A 19,865-nucleotide genomic window follows, 5' to 3' on the forward strand; every position below is an offset into this window, starting at 1 on the left:
TATTACATGAATATAACACTTCTTGCACTTATTCCTTTCGCAGAGTTCAGAATCTCTCAAAGGCGGAACGCTCTTACCTACATGCAAGTACTTAAAGTCTTTGAATAAAACGAAGCCTTTGAATACAGCATTAGAATACATCACCTAATGAAAGTTTTATTGCGCAAGATTTTATTGAAGAAATCTTGATCAAATATCGATGCATTATCAAAACTTTATTACATTTGAAAAATGTTCTTGTTTTATTTTGTCGGACCTCATAACTTTCGCTGTCCCTTTATTTGTGGGATCTAAACAAGATAACGATTTATCATAGTTGAATATGTGAAAGATTTATAAATTCAGATACCCAGATTATATATACCAATACGCATTGCTTTTTTTGTTTGTTCAATATTGATTGTCGTCACATATGTTTATGTATATTACGACATATAAACAAATAGCAGTTTGTCTGGGAAATTTACATAAAAATGGGGCATTTCAAAAGTGATATCCTAGGTAATAGAGTCATAGCAATTTGTGGTAAAGAAGTATGTTCTTCCTTTTAAATAAGAGGTACAGTACAGTTAAAAGTAAAATACGTATTGTTCGGCTATTGCAAATGTGTACCTTTTTTCTCATTGAAAGATCTATGAGACTCAGATGTGCTCATAATTACGTATTTTGCCAATTTAAAATCACCTTCAAAAGGACTGAATTAGAATTACATGCAAAATCTACCGTATCCAAGTAAAGTTAAAAAAATCCCCCTTTTAATATGTACATATTATGTAATATAGTTTTATCTAATTGTAAAATTTTTGTTTACAAAACACTTGGTTGCTGGCTATTCTCAAACCTAAGAGAGAAACAATAAAGAGAAAACCCCGAGTACGGTAATCATAAACGAAAGGAGTAAGGTAAAGACGAACGATCGCCAGCATCCGTCTGAGTCTGCAGAGTGTAATTATATAGTTTATCATACCGAAATAGATAAAATTGGGATTAATCCTAGTATTATTCACGTTTCTTTTTCTACTTTCGAACAAGGAAGAGTTCATGTAAATAAATGTATGATGGCATGATGTTAAAACAGGGAGTTGTTGTTATTCAACGTATCTAGATATCAATTATGTCTATGAGAGAGAGAGAGAGAGAGAGAGAGAGAGAGAGAGAGAGAGAGAGAGAGTGTGTGTGTGTGTTTGTCTATATTTCAACATTTTTATTAACAAAAATACCTTTTTATATCTAATTCCCAGTTATATTCATTGATGGAGTGGTGACATTTTATTCATGTTATATCACTGTATTGGGTAAATTTAACTTTTATTGTTTAATAATTCCTTTATAGCATATCTAGATCAAATAGAGAATATGCCATCTGATATAAAACAAACCATTTATTAAAGCTGTCAACAACCATCGCTAGAAATTATTTTTATTTCCATGAAAGAAAAAAAACATTCCTATCATAATTAGTATCTGAAAATCTAAGATGTTAAAACAACGTTGCAGACAGGTCAAAATAAGGTTATCTCAATTTTAACTAATGTTATTCAATATAACTAAGAGCATTTTAAGCTTTGTATACTTTGTCATCATATTTTAGCTGAACAACCATTTTTCTGTAATATGTTTTTTTCGTTCTGATATTAACACTTTCTTCGAAACAAACACTGTCAGACTTCTGACATTCTTGATAGAAATGTCAGTATTTTGAATTGCAAGCACAAAAATATGCCAAATCGTATTCATATCGTAATTTAACTTCCATCTACAATAACCAGTACAAAATGAAGCTTTGTCATTCAGTCAACAAAAACATGACTAAAATGTAACTATAAGGTGATTGTATGCCTTGACTATTCTAAAAAGTCACCATTCCAGACATTTAAGTTGCCATGAAGTTTACTGAATGGCACATAGTACGAGTCCATTTAGCGCAGTGTTCAACGAATCTTCTCGAATTGCACAATGTATGATACATGCCTGTATTTTAACTTTCTCCGTTCTCTTTCTTCATTTTCGACACATTTTGTTTCACAAGTGCAACTTTTATTTGGGGTCCAATTTATCTTATTATGCTAAGGTGATTTTTTCTAGGTGAAGGCACATCCACTTGATTTGTTGTTGTTTTCGCACTTTTTGATGAAATTTCTAAATGATACATTAATGAAAACAGAAATAACTTCTTTAGTTTATCCAAACTATGTTGAAATTGAAATGTTACTCCCTTCAGTTTCTGAACATATAATTAGAAGTTCGCTTCACAAGTTCTAATGAAAACTACTTGCAAAGAGACAAATGTCTCACAACGCATCAAACTACTGCAAATTAAGAAGTTTTGATATAGAATTTAAGCATTAATTCTACTTGTACATTCTAATCGACTGTTAAATTTCTTGACAAATTCAAGCTCAGTATTTGTCAAGTTCCACTGGTTTGTTGAAAAGTCCAGCTCAGAGAAATAAGCATGGAATGGACTAGTAGCCGTTTTTAACACATCCGAATCTTGGTATTTCGTTCCTATACCAATAGACAAAATATTAATTCCCTTTTTTGTCATGTCTTCAACAATACAAATGGACTCTGTAATGTTTGTGTCGTGTCCATTAAAGACATGAACAACATATTTTGAGGCATGGTCTCTGGCTCCATGTTTTGTCGTAAACATTTCCTTCTGAATGAATTGAAGAGCGTTCGACAAGTTTGACGAGCTGTTAAAGTTATCTTGCAACGAAGCTTGGAAAGTACTGGCAAATGTATTCAAATCGTGGGTAAAATTCAAAGGCATAAACACCGTGGCGTTGTCCGAATAGTGAACCACGCCAATCTGCACGTATCCTTGGCCCAAGAAAACAAACTCGTTCATTGCCGCGAGTAGCTGAAGGAAAATGTTTCGGCTGGCCAGGTATGTGGTTGGGTGTTGAATGCTCGATGTATCCAAGACAAGTACCAAATCAACGTCCCGTCTGACTTCACAGGCTGGAAAAGAATACAGTGCATATAAATCTCATTTTAAAAAAATCCAAAATGTGCAGCAAACCTTCGACTTCATTAGTACATTGTCATGCACAAGACTGATATAGCAGGCACTGGACATAAATGTTTGTTTCTACGTATATACACATAAAAGTTTAAAATTCTATCAGCGAAAACAATTAGATTTTTGAAATCCATTTTGTAATGAAAATTACATCGAGAAAGTAAAGCACTTTTATTAAATTTTAATTTTCTGAAATAAGAGACATTTTCAGAATAAATACAAAAGGAATTATATCTAGGTTCAGTAGTCGAGTGCCTGTAAGAGGGACAGGAAAGCAATACCTGCACACGTTACATTTACTCGTTTCTGGAAAACGTTGAACAAGGGTTCCAAATTTGTGCTTGGAAATACATCACTGTGTCGGGAATTTTTGGAAAGCTGATGGAAACCCTCGTGTCTGACATCATTACCGAAAGCAATAAGATAGACTTCATTTTGATCACTGGATATTTCAAGATAAGCCCTCAAATTATTCACAGAATTGACTGCATCACTCAAAGAACTGGGCATTCCGTCTGTGAACAAAAACACGAACTGAGATCTCCACGAAGTCAGTTCTATAATTTTCTTTATCTCGCTACAAGCTGCTGGTATATTTGTGGTTCCGTTCATGAATGGCATCTTATTCACTTGATCAAGGAGCTCTGTATTGTTAGTATATGAATCAAAATCGATGGCTACCTTTGCCGTGGAACCAAAGGAAATGACCGCCACTTTAAATTTGACGTCGGAGATTGTAATTCTTGACACAACGTCTGTTATGTACTGGAGCTGTTTGTGGAATATTTCACCAGTTGAGCTGAAGGAGGTATCTACCGCAAAGACTAGTTTGGTAGCCTTTGTATTGCATAAATCTGTAAGATTTTTACAATACATAAATTTTTGGATGATCTAAATATAATTGGCAAAAAATTGTATTGGTTAATAACATCTACCATGTTCACATAGTGGCCCGTCCCAGCTATCAACACAATTACAGTGATACGATCCGAGAGTATTAACACAGGATCCATTATTGCTGCACGGCTTCAAATCACATTCGTCTAAATCTGTTAAATATATTTTAACAAAACTCAGGAAATTTACAAAAAAATAATAGAATAGTATTATTTAACTACATGTACTAACTCATTTTTTGTTGTTAAGTCCACATGGATATGCTGTATATTCATATCGTGGTTTAATCTCAAAACGCTACAGCGAAGATACTGTAATTTCCGAGAAAACTTTGTACAATAGTCATGCAAATTTCAAAGGTCTTAGCTATAGATTTGTCGAAAATGTTCCAATGCTATGCTTTGAAACTCTTATTAATCAAGTCAATGATATCCCACTCCTAACTCGGGGAGAACCGTGGAACAAATTCAGTCCTTTACTGTCACTTTAAAACGTCTTTTTATTAAGCGAAAATATGTCGTATTCAATCCTTCGATTCATATTTTCTTTCAAATAACAAATGGCGGCAGAATTCGAAAGTAAAATAATGTTTTAATCAAAGTACTGAAGTACTGAAAGCCGGGCTCTTTTTGTGAGTCGTTATGCATATTGTGTAGTAAAGACTGAAAATCTGAAAAAATCTCTCTCTCTCTCTCTCTCTCTCTCTCTCTCTCTCTCATGCTTTTAATGTCGACAAAGCGTCAGAGAGCGACCAAATTTTGTATGCGGCTATAAACTAAAATGTGTCAGTCTAGTAGAAAAAAAGTTCAACAGTTGCTGCTCTGAATTTTGCAACAAGCGTTATATATTAAATCCCCATTTCTTCAACGCGCAGCAAAGTAGTTCATGGAAATTCATGCGCATTGTATGTGTCCAAAATGCATTGTCTTGTTTTTAAAACACGTTATTAATAAAAAAAACTAACTAAAAAAGATAGACAATTCTCTCGAAATTAAAAAAAAAAGAAGAAACAAAATGCCAACACTTTTGACAAAACGTGACTCTCTTTGTGTAACTATTTGATATACCGAAAGCTTTAACTTTGACGCTGTTTAGTTTTTTGTTTACTTTTGAAGTTGTGCTATTTATAGTAACATTGACGATTTGCCTGCCTACAACCAGGACTCTGCATTCAGCAGAGCCCAGCTAAAAATAATCAGCTAACATCAATCCCCTAATAAAATTGAATTTATGAAATACGAACCTGTATTACAGAGGGCTCCAGTGAATCCAGTGTGACAGGAACAAAGAAACCCACCATAAAAGTTCTGACACTCTCCGTTATTACACCTGCTGGGATTTTGATAACACTCATCAACATCTAAAAAGTATAAGGAAAAAAACCTCAAAATGTGTTTTGTGCATAGAGGCAGTCACATATAATAACATAACAGGAGATGTTTGTAAAACACTTATGCCCCCCTCCCTTGGAAACATCTGCAAAGAAAATGAACGGAAACTTCAGATAATTGGAATTTTTCTAAGTCAAGTCCAAGACACATAACTCAAAATGCTTGATCAAACCAAATATTAAACTTGATCTAAATATTATTATTATAAACCTGTATACTAAATATTATTTCAATAAGTGCATCCTATGCGAAGAAAATGAACGGAACTGTAAATAAATGGAATTTTTCTACGTCCAAGGGGCATAATTCTGCCAAAAATTGCCCTCGATTGTACCACAAATCGAACCGAGATATTAATATGATAAAACTGTATACAAAATTTTATTTCATTATGTTCAGTCTGTGCAAAGAAAATGAACGGAAACTTCAAATAATTGGAATTTTTTTAAGTCAAGTCCAAGACACATAACTCTGTAAATAAATGCTTGATCAAACCCAAAATTAAACTTGATCTAAATATTATTATGATAAACCTGTATATCAAATCTTATTTCAATATGTGCATTCTATGCAAAGAAAATGAACGGAAACTGCAAATAAATGGAATTTTTTTTTTACATCCAAGAGGCATAATTCTGTCAAAAATTGCTTGATTGTACCCAAAATCGAACTTGATCTAGTTATTATTATGATAACCCTGTAAACTAAATTTTATTTCAATATGTTCAGCCTCTGCGAAGAAAATGAACGGAAACTGTTGGTGGACCGACCGACCGACAGACAGCAGCAAAGCAATATGCTCTCCCTTCTTCGAAAGGGGGGGAGCATAACTATAACGAGAGAGAGAGAGAAAGAGAGAGAGAGAGACAGACAGAGAGATACCTTCATTGCAGAGGGCCCCAGTGTAGTTTGAATTGCAAGTACAGAAGAAGGAACCTTTTGTATTCGTACAGTTCCCTCCATTCTTACAAGGCTTGTATTCCTTACACTCATCAATGTCTGAAAAGGATAATCACATAAAACTTAAGGTATAATGTAGTTACAAGCAATATGCTGAGTTGAATGCGGATGTATTCAGTTACATATATGTACCAATTACCAAAAGCTTGAAGCAAGTGCGAGTTGTTTACCTCCGTCACAGTGCGTGCCTTGATTTCCCCCAGTACAGTGACATCTGTAATCACCACACAGATTCTCACAAGTTCCACCATTCTTACAGATTCCAGGGTATTCAACGCACTCATTTACATCTGTAATAGATATGGAAATTTATCACATGCATAGCTCAATATGCAATGGATATCACTAATGTAATAAATGTTTGATATTACAGTGTGTGATCTTAGACCATGTGACGTCATAATTAAACATAACGTAGCTGTACGCCGATGATTGATGTAGAATGAAAAGTAACAGAATAATTCAGTTAAAAGGTGTAGATCTATAAATGTGAAACATTTTTAATATAAAAATTGCTTTAAAAAAAGATGAAAATTGTAGAAACAAACTATCTTGATCTGGAAAAAACCGCATAAGTAAATAGATCACTACCTGACGCCCTGACAAACTACGTTAAGTGATAGTAGAAAAAACATTTGAATATTAATGCTCTAGACAGTTGATATCATTGATTTTTTTTTTCAAATGAATGTAGGTGTCCTTCTTTTTTCTAAACATAACTATTGTATTATTAAGTATAAGTTAAGGGATATCAACCTTCTTCGCAGTACGATCCTTTGAAATACTCAGTACACTGACAGATGTGAGACCCATTGGTGTTGACACACGTCCCATTATTAGAACAGCCACTCAAAATGCACTCGTTGATGTCTTTAAAGTGAATATAAAATAATTAAACACTGACATCAAATAAATGACTTTTAAGATCCCAAACATTTTATTTAATTTTCAAACATGTCATAACATTGTAGAACCTCCCATATAAGCAGATTACCTTCCTGACAGGTATTTCCCGTCCAACCTGTACCACAGGTACAGAGAAATGAACCACCAGTGTTTACACAGGAAGCCCCATTGTTACAGATTCCCAATGCACATTCATCAATATCTGTAAGCAATATCAAACCATATTAAGTATAAATACGCATATTCTACTTGAAGCCTTTTTCGAAGAAATATATAAGTAAACATACCCAGTTCACAGCTTGCCCCACTGTATCCTGGTTGACAAACGCAATAGTATCCATTGACTAGATTGATGCAGTGTCCTCCATTGAGACAAGGTCCGCTTAGGCATTCGTCTAAATCTGTAGACAAAAAAGGAAGAAAGCATCGATTTATATGAACCAAATTATAATTAAAAACTATAAAAATATCCCGAACAACTTACCTGTGTCACAATTCTGGCCGGTCACCCCGTCAGAGCAGCGACACGAGTAAGCGCCCGCAGTGTTTGAGCAAGTCCCGTTTAATCCGCACATTCCAAACTCACACTCATCTAAGTCTACAAAAACAACTTTTAATTAGTAATCAGGCTTCTCTAGTATGCCTGCATTTTTATCATAATGATGTTTAATATGTTTCAGGACAACTTTAAATAATTCATGTACCTTCCCCACACCTGGAGCCTGTCCAGCCTGTGTGGCAGTGGCACACAAATGATCCAGGGGTAGCGGAGCAGTTACCGTGAAGACATGGGTTAGATACACACATGTTCATCTCTGTCATTAAACGTGTTCGAAGTAAACAAATTATACATTAATACATCGTTTACCAAGCTATGAACAAGCCAAAACAAATAATTGATGTCAAACTGTTTCAGAAGGACAAAGATTTGCAAAAACTCAGTTTATAACTTAAAAAATATACTAGTAGATCATCGAAAACGATAGAAAATTTATATCAAAGCAACAGTTTTCAAATTCCTACTTGTACATGTATGTTTTATCTTGCTATAATTAATTTTCTGCTTCTGCTGTTACATTTAATCTTATTCAACCTGTTTCACATTGGTCGCCATCAAAATCGTCAGAACAGTTGCATTGGTATCCTCCAAGTAAATTTACACACGTTCCATTGTTCCAACATGGAGAAATTTCGCACTCATCAACATCTGTCATAAAATAAAGAAAACCATTTTAATCATTTGGGGAAAGAATTAATAACATGATAACATAAATTTGAATAAGATGCATGGTGCATTGAGTGTTTTGGTTTCATACCAAGCTCACAAAATTCACCCCAGTATCCCATGGGACAGACACATGAAAAATTTCCAAAACTGGAATTACAGGTCCCTCCATTAAGACACGAAACATTCCTACAATCGTCTAGCTCTGTAACAAAATTTAATGCAAATTCCATTAACTGATAAAACACAGTAATGTTTAGAGTTTGCTGATTTTAAAAGGAATATTTACCTGTTTCGCAATTGTTCCCTGACCATCCCGTTTTACACAAACACGAATACGTGGAATTCTCTCCAATACAGATGCCTTCGTTTTGGCAAGGATGTTGACCACACAGTGTGTTTTCTGCAAGATAAAAAACGTATTATTATCATGTTGAACTAATATACTCTGCGCTGAAAATAATGTTAATGATAATTTCGAAATATCATCAATATTACATATACTTACGCGATTGGTAAGAACAATTGTCAGACGTGGCACAGGACAAACATTCATAGCCACCTACGGTGTTTTTGCAAGTAAAGTTGTCACCACATGGGTCATACAGACACTCATCCACGTCTTGCAATTAAAAAAAACCATAGACCGCTAGTAGAATAGTAAACCGAAAACAAGTACCAAAAGTAGAATGGAAAAAAGGTTTACCTTGTGAACAATTTTCTCCCGAGAATCCCGCCATGCATGCGCAAAATGCAGATAGTCCGTGAGGAATACATGTACCATTGTTGTAACATGGATTAAGTTTGCAAGGCCCTACAATTTTTACAACGTACTCTCTGTATTATACCATAAAATTGATTCTGTCTTGTTGATGCAGTGTTCATCATTTTTTTGAAAATCAACTTACCTGACTCGCATTTTTCGCCATCAAAGCCAAGTTGACAAATACAAGTATAACCTGCTTCAAGATTAACACAATGCCCATTGCTGTTGCATGAAGACGAAGAGCACTCATTGACAACTGCAATATTATTGAATACTTTATGGATACTTCAATACCACAACCACTTAAATTGTTTGGCACCTCAAATTTTTTTTATGATATTCTTACCTTCCAAGCAGTTCTGTCCTTGAAATTTTTTTGTACAATTACATACATAGCTGCCATTCGTAATTATACATGTTCCATTGTTAAAGCATAAATCGTTTTCACACTCGCTGATGTCTGTAAGGTTTTGAAATTTGAAAAATTAAAAGTTGTCATAACATGTCTAATGAATTCAGGTATGCTTCGCTACTTACAATCAATTTAAAAACTGTTTATTGCTGTAATGTTAATCAAATTTAAGGAGAAACATAAAAACGTTCTTCATAAATACCTATTTCGCAGTTTTCACCAGTATATCCGCCAGGACAAACACAGGTAAAAGATGAATTGAAATGTAAACAAGTTCCTCCGTTCTGACAAGGCGAAGAATCGCACGCAACAGATGCTAATATATCAAATATTAGATATGTTTACTCATGATCACGCTAAAATAAAACCCAAACGTACCAAAAATTTTAAGATACTTGACGTAGATACAAATTATAGATATTTTAATTACACTCACGAAATTGACAGAAGTTTCCTTTCCAGTGAGTTGCACAACCACACGCATATGAACCATTGCTGCTAGTGCAATTTCCATTGTTCAGACATGGGGTAGATAATAGACATTCGTCTAGCTCTTAAACGAAAAGTAAATGTGTGATGATTACATGAGACAATATCAATACATGGGATTTTGTCCAAAAATGAAAAATAATGCTATATTTTCAGTATACCCATTTCACAGTGTTTCCCAATGTACTTTCCCTGATGATCACAGTCACAAACATAGCCTCCTTGGAGGTTCTGACAAACTCCACCGTTTTTGCAAGGAGATAACAAACATTCATCGACATCTAAAAGAGAAATAAAAAAAACCTACAACTACCTCCAAGACCGACAATCGCTACCAGAATCGAAAATAAGATGATTAAACATACAAGAGACTTTTAATCGTACCACTTTGGCAGAGATTGCCGGAAAATCCATCACGACAATTGCAAAGAAAATACCCCGGCAAATTTATACATACTCCATTATTCTGACATGGCGTGGAATTGCACTCATCAATATCTATTACAAAAAATAGAAATAAAACTATCTTATTAAAAAAAATTAAAATATTTGAAATTGAATTTGTCAATATATACATTGTTATTATTTTTTCATTTGAAACCTTTTTCGCAAGCACTTCCGGTCCAGCCTGCTTGACAACCGCAAGAAAATGACCCTGCTGTATTAGTACAGTCTCCATTACAACAAACAGATGGTTGAACCAAGCATTCATCAATGTCTACAAACAAATAGAACTGCAATTTGAAACTTAATAAATTTTGTATAGTTGCTATCCTATAATGTGAAATTTTGAAATCTAAGATATTTTCAATTGATTAAATTTCATGCAATTTAATATGCATGTCATCTGTGAGACTTGTAAAATAAAAGATGTACCAGTATCACAGTTAAAGCCAGTCCATCCGCTATCGCACGTGCAGCTATATGAGCCCTGACTGTTGTGACACGTGCCGTGTGTACAAGGAAGTGAGAGACACTCGTCAATATCTTCAAAGAGAGAGAGTAACCATTTACAATTCTCTCGTTTGAAATGTTGCATTCACTGGGTAGTTGTTAATAAAAAGTTTGGTATGGCATATACTATATTGCACATTTTGTATTTATTTTATGCACGTGACTGTCAAACAGGGAGAACATTTAATATGAAAATTATTTGAGCATAAAAGGAACATGTTATTGAATTTTACCCGTGCTACAGTATGGATCGGTGAATCCAGTATGACAAGTGCAGAAGAAACTCCCGGGAGTGTTGGTACAATCTCCATGTTGACATGGATGTGATGTGGCACATTCGTTGATGTCTGAAATAAATCAAAACCATGAATCGAAAACATTTGGGCAGTTTGTCACGCACTGCCTAAAGTCTAATCTCTTGTCTTGTTAAAACAGCTCTATGGTGCTTCTATAGTAATATCACAAAGTTCTTGCAAAGATTTTTATCTTCATATTTTTTATATCAAACCTCTTCAGAGCTTTACTTTTTTCATCGGAATTATTCATTTATTCATTCATAAAAACTCTCGTACACTACACATGAAAGCTATTTTGTAGCATTTATGCATTTTAGGTGCATTTCATATGCAGAACTTCTCATTTTAAGACACCCATTGTTTTGCACTGTTTTAATAAACCATTGAAAGGATTTTGCTTATAATTTGTACACTTTTTGACCTTTTATTTAAACAGTTTATCTCCCCATAAGAATGATTTCTGCCAAATTAAGTTGATTCTAAAGAAAACTACGAAAATGTTAAATGTTTTAAGGTTGCTCACTACACCTTGAAATATTTTCTCAAATCAGCAGAAAATTACTTGATTATATATCAAAATGGATAAGAAGTATTTAAGTCGGATATGCAAAAATGTACAATTTTGGCTAAAAAATTACATTTTTGAAAATTTAATTCAGTAAACGTGAACATAAGCTCCAGACGATTCGAACTCATGATCAGAAGCCCAATACTTGAACCACTGAGCTACGACGATATACAACCAAATCGAACGATATAAACAGTTTAACAAAACATTTAAATCGCTATCTTGTGGCGTAGTGTCTTAAAAAGTATAAGTCTGGGTGTAGTGAGGTACCTTAAAACAGTCAGACGAAGGGTGACAAGGCACGCTTACTTATATCTGCGGTTCAGGTGAGCTAAAAGTGAAACAATAACATGGCATACGGTCAGTTTACCTTGATCACAATGGAATGATTCCCATCCACTGTTACAGTTACAATGATAGGAACCAAAGGTGTTTACACATAACCCATTGGCACAGGGCGAAGCTGCACACTCATCTTCGTCTGAAACAATAAAAACAAAAGTCATTTATGATACATGTAAATTCATACATATGGGAAAAGTTCCTCTCTATATATTTCAAGGCATTTGGTACCCTGTAAAAGGTTTCAATTAGCTTACCACGACATAATCCACTGATGAACTGCTGAACTTTGTTGTACAATTCGTTGAAATTCGATGTGGTTATCAGGTATTGCGACTCAGGGGTGCTGGCAATAGATCTCAATTCACGCATTGAAATGTAATTACCGATCCCAACACTAAATACCTTGGTTCCTGTGTCGTTCTTCAGATGTTGTGCTTCCTGGCTTGTTATTTCTTCATTAAACGATTGTCCATCAGTTAAAACTATAGCAGCAGTTACTGCATTTTGACGTCTATGGATGGTAGTCTTACGTGCTAGACGCAACGCTTCTGCTGTATTGGTACCACCACCGACGTAAGCAATGTTTAACAAAGCTGCACTTATATCTTCAAATGATGAGTATGTATAGAAATTAAAAACACGATCTGCAGAGGTACTAAATTTGATCACAGCTACTCTCATATCGTAAGGTCCAATTTTGAAATTTCGCAGAAGATCTCTAGCGAAAATTTTCATTTTCTGAAAGTTGTCTGGACCAATGCTTCCAGATTCGTCCATCACAAGCATAAGATCCACTGGTTCACAACCTGTAATGATAGATATGAGTTAACAGCTAAACTAAATACGACGGCTATTCATTAAATATCTAAACTTTTGCTATATTAATAAAATGTAATTTTTTAAAAATTTTATTTACGTTCTCTCAAAATAATAAACATGAGGAATACCCTTCAGACACTGAAAAACCGCTGAACCTAGTGAGAAACGGGAATTAAAAGGATGTCCAGCATTTTTCAATTAAGGAATAATAAAAAGAGGAATATGAAAAAAATGTGATTAATATACAGGAAATTCCACTTGATGTACATGTTTTACGTTTTATTTCATTTTCATGCAAAACGTTTGCTATTTGCAGTGTGCACAGGAGCAGTGTCATGTAAAAGTTCGATCTCTCAATCTTGACTTTGGTTTTCGATTCTTGCAATATTTTTGTACGTTAGATAATATTTTATGAATACAAACATCCTTCGTAACATTTCTACTTTTTTCTTTGTAAAACTCAGCAACTTTAGCATAACAGTTTAAGGTATCCGATCCATAATAGGACCAAATTTTTCCAACCTTGAATATCCATCATGTATTTAATACTTTGATATTTATTTAAAGCATTTAAGACACAGGCACTTGTTTCTGAGAAAAAAATTACCATATAGTATAATAATAACACAAGGTATCTAACTCCGAATGAGGTAAACCACCCCCTCCCGTGTGTTGCAGTCGTTTTCGCTTTTATATGAAATGCAATGCAAAAGTGTTTAGTACCATTTTCTTCTACAATAAATTATCTAAACAACCATATATAGCATGCTTATTTTTGTTGTATTCTAATGTGCAAAATCTGCGTCAAAACATGATAGACTCCAATTGAACCGTAGGCATTGACATGATAATATCGCAGAGAATAAAAAAAACAAAATAACGTGATTAATTCAAAAACATTTTCAGTGTCTAAAATTTGCAAAAAACTAATGATGTTTAAATAAAATAAAATGTTGCAAAATAAACGCTTTGTTAATTAGATATGAATTGATGATCAGCCACTGCTAGCTGCTATTTTTAGCTACTTGTGAATTCCAAGGTTTTCGGTATACCTCGGGAATTTTCATTGCGGTGAAAGAAAGAAGAAGATAATCACCGGATAGTGGATTTTGAAAACATTTCAGGCGATAGAATTTGAAAACACAGTGAATTTTGCAATGGAGCATAAAGAAGGATTTTGTTCATGGTATGAATTAAATACAACATTTAACTATGAATTAAATGAATAACTATATAATAGACAGCTTACACATATAAAGAAAAATACAAAATCATTTGTTTTTCAATATAGTTAACGTTACATAGTTTACAATGGGCTGTGTGTATTTTTCAATTTAAAAAATCACAGTCACTCGGTTCTGATTTTACTAAAAAAAAACCTACAGCATACAATAGTTATAATTCTGTATAAAACCAAGAAGGGTTTTTTTTTAAAACTGAGTGCCTGTCAATCTCTCTGGCAACTGACTCTGTGAAAAAAAGTTTGCCACATATAGTTTAATGGTATTCATAAATAATTTAGGGCAAATTTTTTTTTACAGAAATGTGTCTGGGGGGATAACACCAAGATCCAGAGCCCCCCCCCCCTTATTTGTTTTTCCTTCGAGGTTATAAATAACTCGTTCAGTTTTCCTGTGTAATTTTAGAAACAGACTCCTAGCCAATCAGAATCCGAATTACTATTCTCTGCGATACTATCATGTCAGTGCCTACGGTTCAATTGGAGTATATCATGTTTTGACGCAGATTATGCACATTAGAATACAACAAAAATAAGCATGCTATATATGGTTGTTTAGATAATCTATTGTGGAAGAAAATGGTACTAAACACTTTTGCATTGCATTTCGTATAAAAGCGAAAACGACTGCAACACACAGGAGGGGGTGGTTTACCTCATTCGGAGTTAGATACCTTGTGTTATTATTATACTATAGGGTATTTTTTTTTCTTCTCAGAAACAAGTGCCTGTGATTTAAGAGTAGAAAAAGATTTACCGAGAGAAATTTTTAAAAATATTATTAACTGAGCAGTAATTAATTAATGAAGATTGCATTAAGGTCTATGGAGACAAGCATATTTTTTAAGATATAAAAAGTAATAATACTAGAAATGTCAAAAAATGCTTTGGTGGAAAGATGTATTTTATCATTAGGAATACTAAAACTATTGAAAATAAATTTTATACCGCGAACATTTTTTTAGAATTAGTTTTTATAAAATAAAAGCAAAGGGGAACAACTCTTCAAAAAAGGAAAATGTCATTAATTAGGACAAATTCCACACTTACATACCGGTATTGATACTTAAATAGGAAAATTATGTCCAAGTATACTGAGTATTAAGCCCATACATATCTGCTCTGCACCCAGATTCATTGAATCTGAGGCTATTATGGATCGGAAACCTTAAGATTATTGTGTACAGAACCTTCAATGTCGTTTTCCCGCGTTTTGCAATTGTAGGTTGATTGCTTTGTTTATTGAACCATATTTTATTTTCCAGTTTTTTTTTTCAGGTTTATTAGACAGTAGCCACATTTTGTCTACTGCAACATGTAAATGTAGGCGTCTTTTGTCACTTTTTTATAACGTTTTAGAAGTTTGCAATCGCTTTTGATTTTGTTTATCATTAATAATGTTGGGTATTCATATCGCAGAAACTGTTCAGACACCCCAAAATTCTTTTGAAATCTTAAATACGTTACCCGATAAAACACTTATTATTTCTGAAATCTGGTTTACAGTTACCTTTCTGTCTCTGTCAATTGATAACTTATTTAGACCTTCCAAATTGTTTGATTTTTTTTTTCAGTTGAGTCTCTACTTTATTTGAAATGTTTAATCCAGCGATAAACGATTGTAATGGATTGAGTAAAGTTTCAAATAAATGACACGAGTTTTTAAAACATGTCTTTTCCTTTAACATTCATTAGATAACGATATATAGTGTACGACATGAAATTCGAAATTTTATTCGGGGCTTTCGTACAGTTTTTACACTCTCAATGTCCTAAGGATGTGTCCTGAAAAGGTGGGTTTTTTTATATCGCTATGTTAAAGTTTAAATTTGTTATTTCGTGTAAATACAATAGTATAGATGACAATTAACATTCCGGTAAATGGTCCGTTCATCGGGCGTAAACTTTAATCCGAGTACATTTAGTTTTACTATTTAATGAATAGTCGTCGTAAATGTACTAGTTGTAAAAGAACGGTGTACCCTATCAGTAGATATCGATCTATAACAAGAATTATTTAGGCGGGGTGATATGTGCAACCCACTTAAAAATTGCAAAGACCTTCACCCATCTACAAGTAATCTTTGCGCGTTGTGAGCGACTCTTTAATCTTTAATGATCCGATATGCTTTTGATTTATGGTAAATGTTTCTTTTCACGAACAGTACAATAGTGGGTTTCAAATGGGTAGCGGTTACAATAGTGCCACGGATGTTAGGTGACACATAGTCATAATTTGTAAATTTCAAAGTGTTTATGGTTTGTCATTTATTTTCAATTTGTTTATTGTCTTCAAAAACATTTTTTATACCACTTTTAAGGATTTAAAGAAAGGAAATCTCCAGATCTTGACATAAAATGAATAAAAACTATCGATTATCAAATACTCTTATGTTTGTAAAATCTGTTTAGTAGGGTAAATCGGAACATATTTTTGCTTTTAATTCAAATATTGTAAAACGAGAAGTGTTTATCTTATAGCTGGCAAAATCTATGGGCACTCATTTTCTTGTAGATACAAAATACATGTACCTGTATGTTGATCTACCATTGTCATGTATGAAAAGCATTGATCATAGTCAAATCTGCACCTATATGAATTTTTGTGTGTGAATATTTTTCTCTGTAACCCATGATGTTAATATTTCCTTTACACTTCATACGTTTACTTACCAATCAATGTAATTATAGTGCATTTGTCACAGTGATGATTATTTAAGCACGAGAAAATAAAAGGTGCGCATGGCCTAGACCCATACCCTTGACATTATCGCTTAAAAAATATCAGATATCAAATAGAAGAAAGACTAGTTGGTGATTTACAATGCGAGATAAAACAGGTTCTAAAATATTCCTACACCGTGGCAATTTTTCTTCCAGTTGTTTTGCAAATGGTGTTTTCTTGTTCAGTCAACAAATTTTCACCCATCAATCTTACGTGTGCATCGTTCAATTTAGATAATGTTGATTGATAAAGCAATAAATTTAAAGTGCTTCAAAAAAACTTACGCATTCCTGCCGACCTTTTGCTTCGTTGACCTTTTGTTTGAACACCTAAATAGAAAAGATAAAGATATTGAATCCTGAGTATTTAATCATTTTTTAAAAGTTTGATTTTAAAGAACGACTTTAATGAAGTAAAGACGATATGTTACCTTGAAGTAAACAGGTAGCCAGGTAATCCCCACAACAATCTCCAAACTCAAGACACACTTCGTCACAAAAACAGCGATCAGCGCGCCCCGGGTCCCCTCTGTGGTTCAGACAGGTCGAGTTATGACCACTGCAACATAAATCTACCTCAGCACAGCTCTTACTCTCCACAGCGATCCACAGTATCGCCACCATTAACATCAATCCAGCTAGTTTCTGTAGCCACATTTTGAGTAGAAGTAATGTAGTCATAGGTAATGTCAAGATGAACGTTAAAGGGTGCATAAAACTTCCGGGTACAAACCGACTCATACTGTGTTTGAATTACGATGACTTTGTCCAATTTATATCAAACTGGTGAAATTATTCTGCATTGCGGTCTATGTGATATTGATTTTTCATCAATATGCATAATGATAAAAGAGCCCTAGATACTCAAAGAACAGGAATCTAACTTTTACAACAAAGATTTAAATGCTGTTTTTATTTCCCTCACAAATACAAAGACATCATTTACCCACACGATCGCATGAATAAACAAATTCAGTTTTACATTCAGAAATTAACACACGCACTTTGACAATTTTATTTTGTTAAATGAATAAACAAATTCAGTTTACATTCAGAAATTAACACACGCACTTTGACAATTTTATTTTGTAAAATGTATTTTCAATCTTTCTCTTTTCCGAATATCTCGAGAACGGTAAAGAATGACTGCGTAGTTTGTTTATAAAAAAATAACACATGTACACGTATGGTAGAGGGGCGATTTTGGATTGTGTTTATGATTAAATTAACTTCCATTTAAAAAGAAAATAACTGTGTTAATATTTAAAAATATCACTTAAAAGAATTTTCAGGAATGCTTAAATTCGTGTAGCTTAAATGACGGGATCATTCAGTTTTAGCAGTGTGGTCCTCTTTGAGAATACAATAAAAGCCAGTATTAGCATTACATACAATTTTTATTTTAGAAACAAATATACAAAAAATAAATGTTTCAGTATCCATGGAAAATAAGGTTTTTGTTCTAATTATGAAAATAAGTTTCTTGGTTTACAGCATTTACTGAATAGTTCTTTACTTGAACGATATTAATCTTCATCTTAAGTTAGAGAAGACAGAATTGTGTATTTTTGCTTCCAATCAAAATACTTAAGAAATAAAGTAGAGTTTTCGTGAATGTTGCAGAATAACCTCCGAGGTCGAGAAATGTTGTTTTGAATTATAAAAGCCGAGGCGTTATTTCTATTCTTCTAACAGCCCAGTATTTCTACAGTTTTCTCCTATAGAGAGACAATCTAGGTCATTTTGAAAGCTGTTCCGTGTAACCCCAACGGTTTTGTTGGTAATGTTTACATGTGAATCGATCAAAAGTTTCTTTGGATTTTTAATACTCTTCACTTATTTATAAAGTATGTTTGAATCATATTCCTAATATTTTAAGGGCAATTTAATACGATTATTACTACTACACGTTATAAATTTTAGGTAAAAACACGCAGTGAAAATGTGCTACATGTAGGGAGATCCTACGAACAGCCGCATTGCTTTCTTAAAAATAAACATTTGAGGCAAAACACATCGTTTTGACTGGAACTAAAATGTGAAATTGCATGGTTTTAAACCTTTTTACGGTTTGAAGTTGTACTTTCATGATCAGTGCGAGACATTGGAGACAAATAGGTAATTCTAATCTGATAATTTACTGATGACGTTCGTGGTATATTGGAGAATAATGTCTCTTTGATTTCGGCAATAACTATAATAGAATAGCCCATATTTTTCACAAGTAGGTATGTTACATGTATATTGATATTAGTTTATAATTAAGTGGTCATATATATTTTGGATTCCTTTTGCTTTAATTTCCGATACGATGTTGGCGTGAGCCTATGCTCTACCCTGGTTAACTATTTTGGAAAAGGTCCTATATTGCCGATTATAACTTTACTTATTTTGCATGGACGGTGCATCTGGGCATACTTTTTAACGTAACAGACTTGCAGGGCTGCATTTCACAAAAGAACTTACGACAAAGTCGTAAAAATTTACAGCCTCGTAGAATGATCTTTAGAGAACAAACTATTTGTTTACAAATATTTCAATTTTCATAGTTATATTTTCCAGCCATAAGAATAAATCATTGATTAGTTTGTGATTAATAAGCATTCATTATTTTGTCGTAAGTCGTAAGTTCTTTTGTAAAACGCAGCCCTGAATCTTAGTCATACATGTAATTACTAGAAAATGTTTTAAGCATCTTGAAGTGTTTAGAGCAAGTGCTCTTTTCTGCCATTTTTTAGTGATAACTTGACCTAACTTTAGCTACATGTGTAAGATGCGAAATTTAAGCCAAAAGTTTTAATCGTTGTTGAGGATACCCATTGGATGGTTCACGTGACTTTAGATG

General features: G+C 33.5%; 1 protein-coding gene across 2 annotated transcripts; it reads right to left on the reverse strand.

Annotated features, from left to right (window-relative positions):
- Positions 1 to 1,297: 1,297 nt before the first annotated feature.
- Positions 1,298 to 19,729, reverse strand: LOC128178951 (fibropellin-1-like). Of its 2 annotated transcripts, XM_052846389.1 has the most exons (29): positions 17,452 to 19,729; positions 17,306 to 17,350; positions 12,492 to 13,043; positions 12,263 to 12,373; positions 11,262 to 11,375; positions 10,951 to 11,061; positions 10,676 to 10,792; positions 10,459 to 10,572; positions 10,236 to 10,355; positions 10,022 to 10,138; positions 9,788 to 9,901; positions 9,520 to 9,633; positions 9,316 to 9,429; positions 9,114 to 9,221; positions 8,916 to 9,029; positions 8,697 to 8,810; positions 8,499 to 8,612; positions 8,276 to 8,389; positions 7,887 to 7,997; positions 7,667 to 7,780; positions 7,470 to 7,583; positions 7,271 to 7,384; positions 7,033 to 7,146; positions 6,447 to 6,566; positions 6,199 to 6,315; positions 5,169 to 5,285; positions 3,964 to 4,077; positions 3,310 to 3,882; positions 1,299 to 2,967 (listed from the first exon to the last, which is right to left on the reverse strand). In XM_052846389.1, the coding sequence occupies exons 1-29, from the start codon at positions 17,759 to 17,761 to the stop codon at positions 2,339 to 2,341; spliced, it is 4,854 nt and encodes a 1,617-aa protein (XP_052702349.1). In that variant the 5' UTR covers positions 17,762 to 19,729; the 3' UTR covers positions 1,299 to 2,338. The 2 variants fall into 2 exon arrangements, with proteins under 2 accessions (XP_052702350.1, XP_052702349.1); XM_052846390.1 differs by lacking the exon at positions 8,499 to 8,612 and having other exon boundaries at positions 1,298 to 2,967.
- Between the last annotated feature and the right edge of the window lie 136 nt (positions 19,730 to 19,865).

Source organism: Crassostrea angulata, chromosome 3 (genome assembly GCF_025612915.1).
Source record: "Crassostrea angulata isolate pt1a10 chromosome 3, ASM2561291v2, whole genome shotgun sequence".
Taxonomy (NCBI): domain Eukaryota; kingdom Metazoa; phylum Mollusca; class Bivalvia; order Ostreida; family Ostreidae; genus Magallana; species Magallana angulata.

What these genes read in the sequence shown, in the direction of transcription:
- LOC128178951 (XM_052846389.1), bottom strand. Translation starts at nt 17,761, where the DNA reads ATGAGTCGGTTTGTACCCGGAAGTTTTATGCACCCTTTAACGTTCATC. An exon ending in GGGAGAAAATTGTTCACAAG is followed by an intron (nt 9,030 to 9,113) that starts GTAAACCTTTTT and finishes TTTAATTGCAAG; the next exon opens with ACGTGGATGAGTGTCTGTAT. An exon ending in TGGGGCAAGCTGTGAACTGG is followed by an intron (nt 7,385 to 7,469) that starts GTATGTTTACTT and finishes TATTGCTTACAG; the next exon opens with ATATTGATGAATGTGCATTG.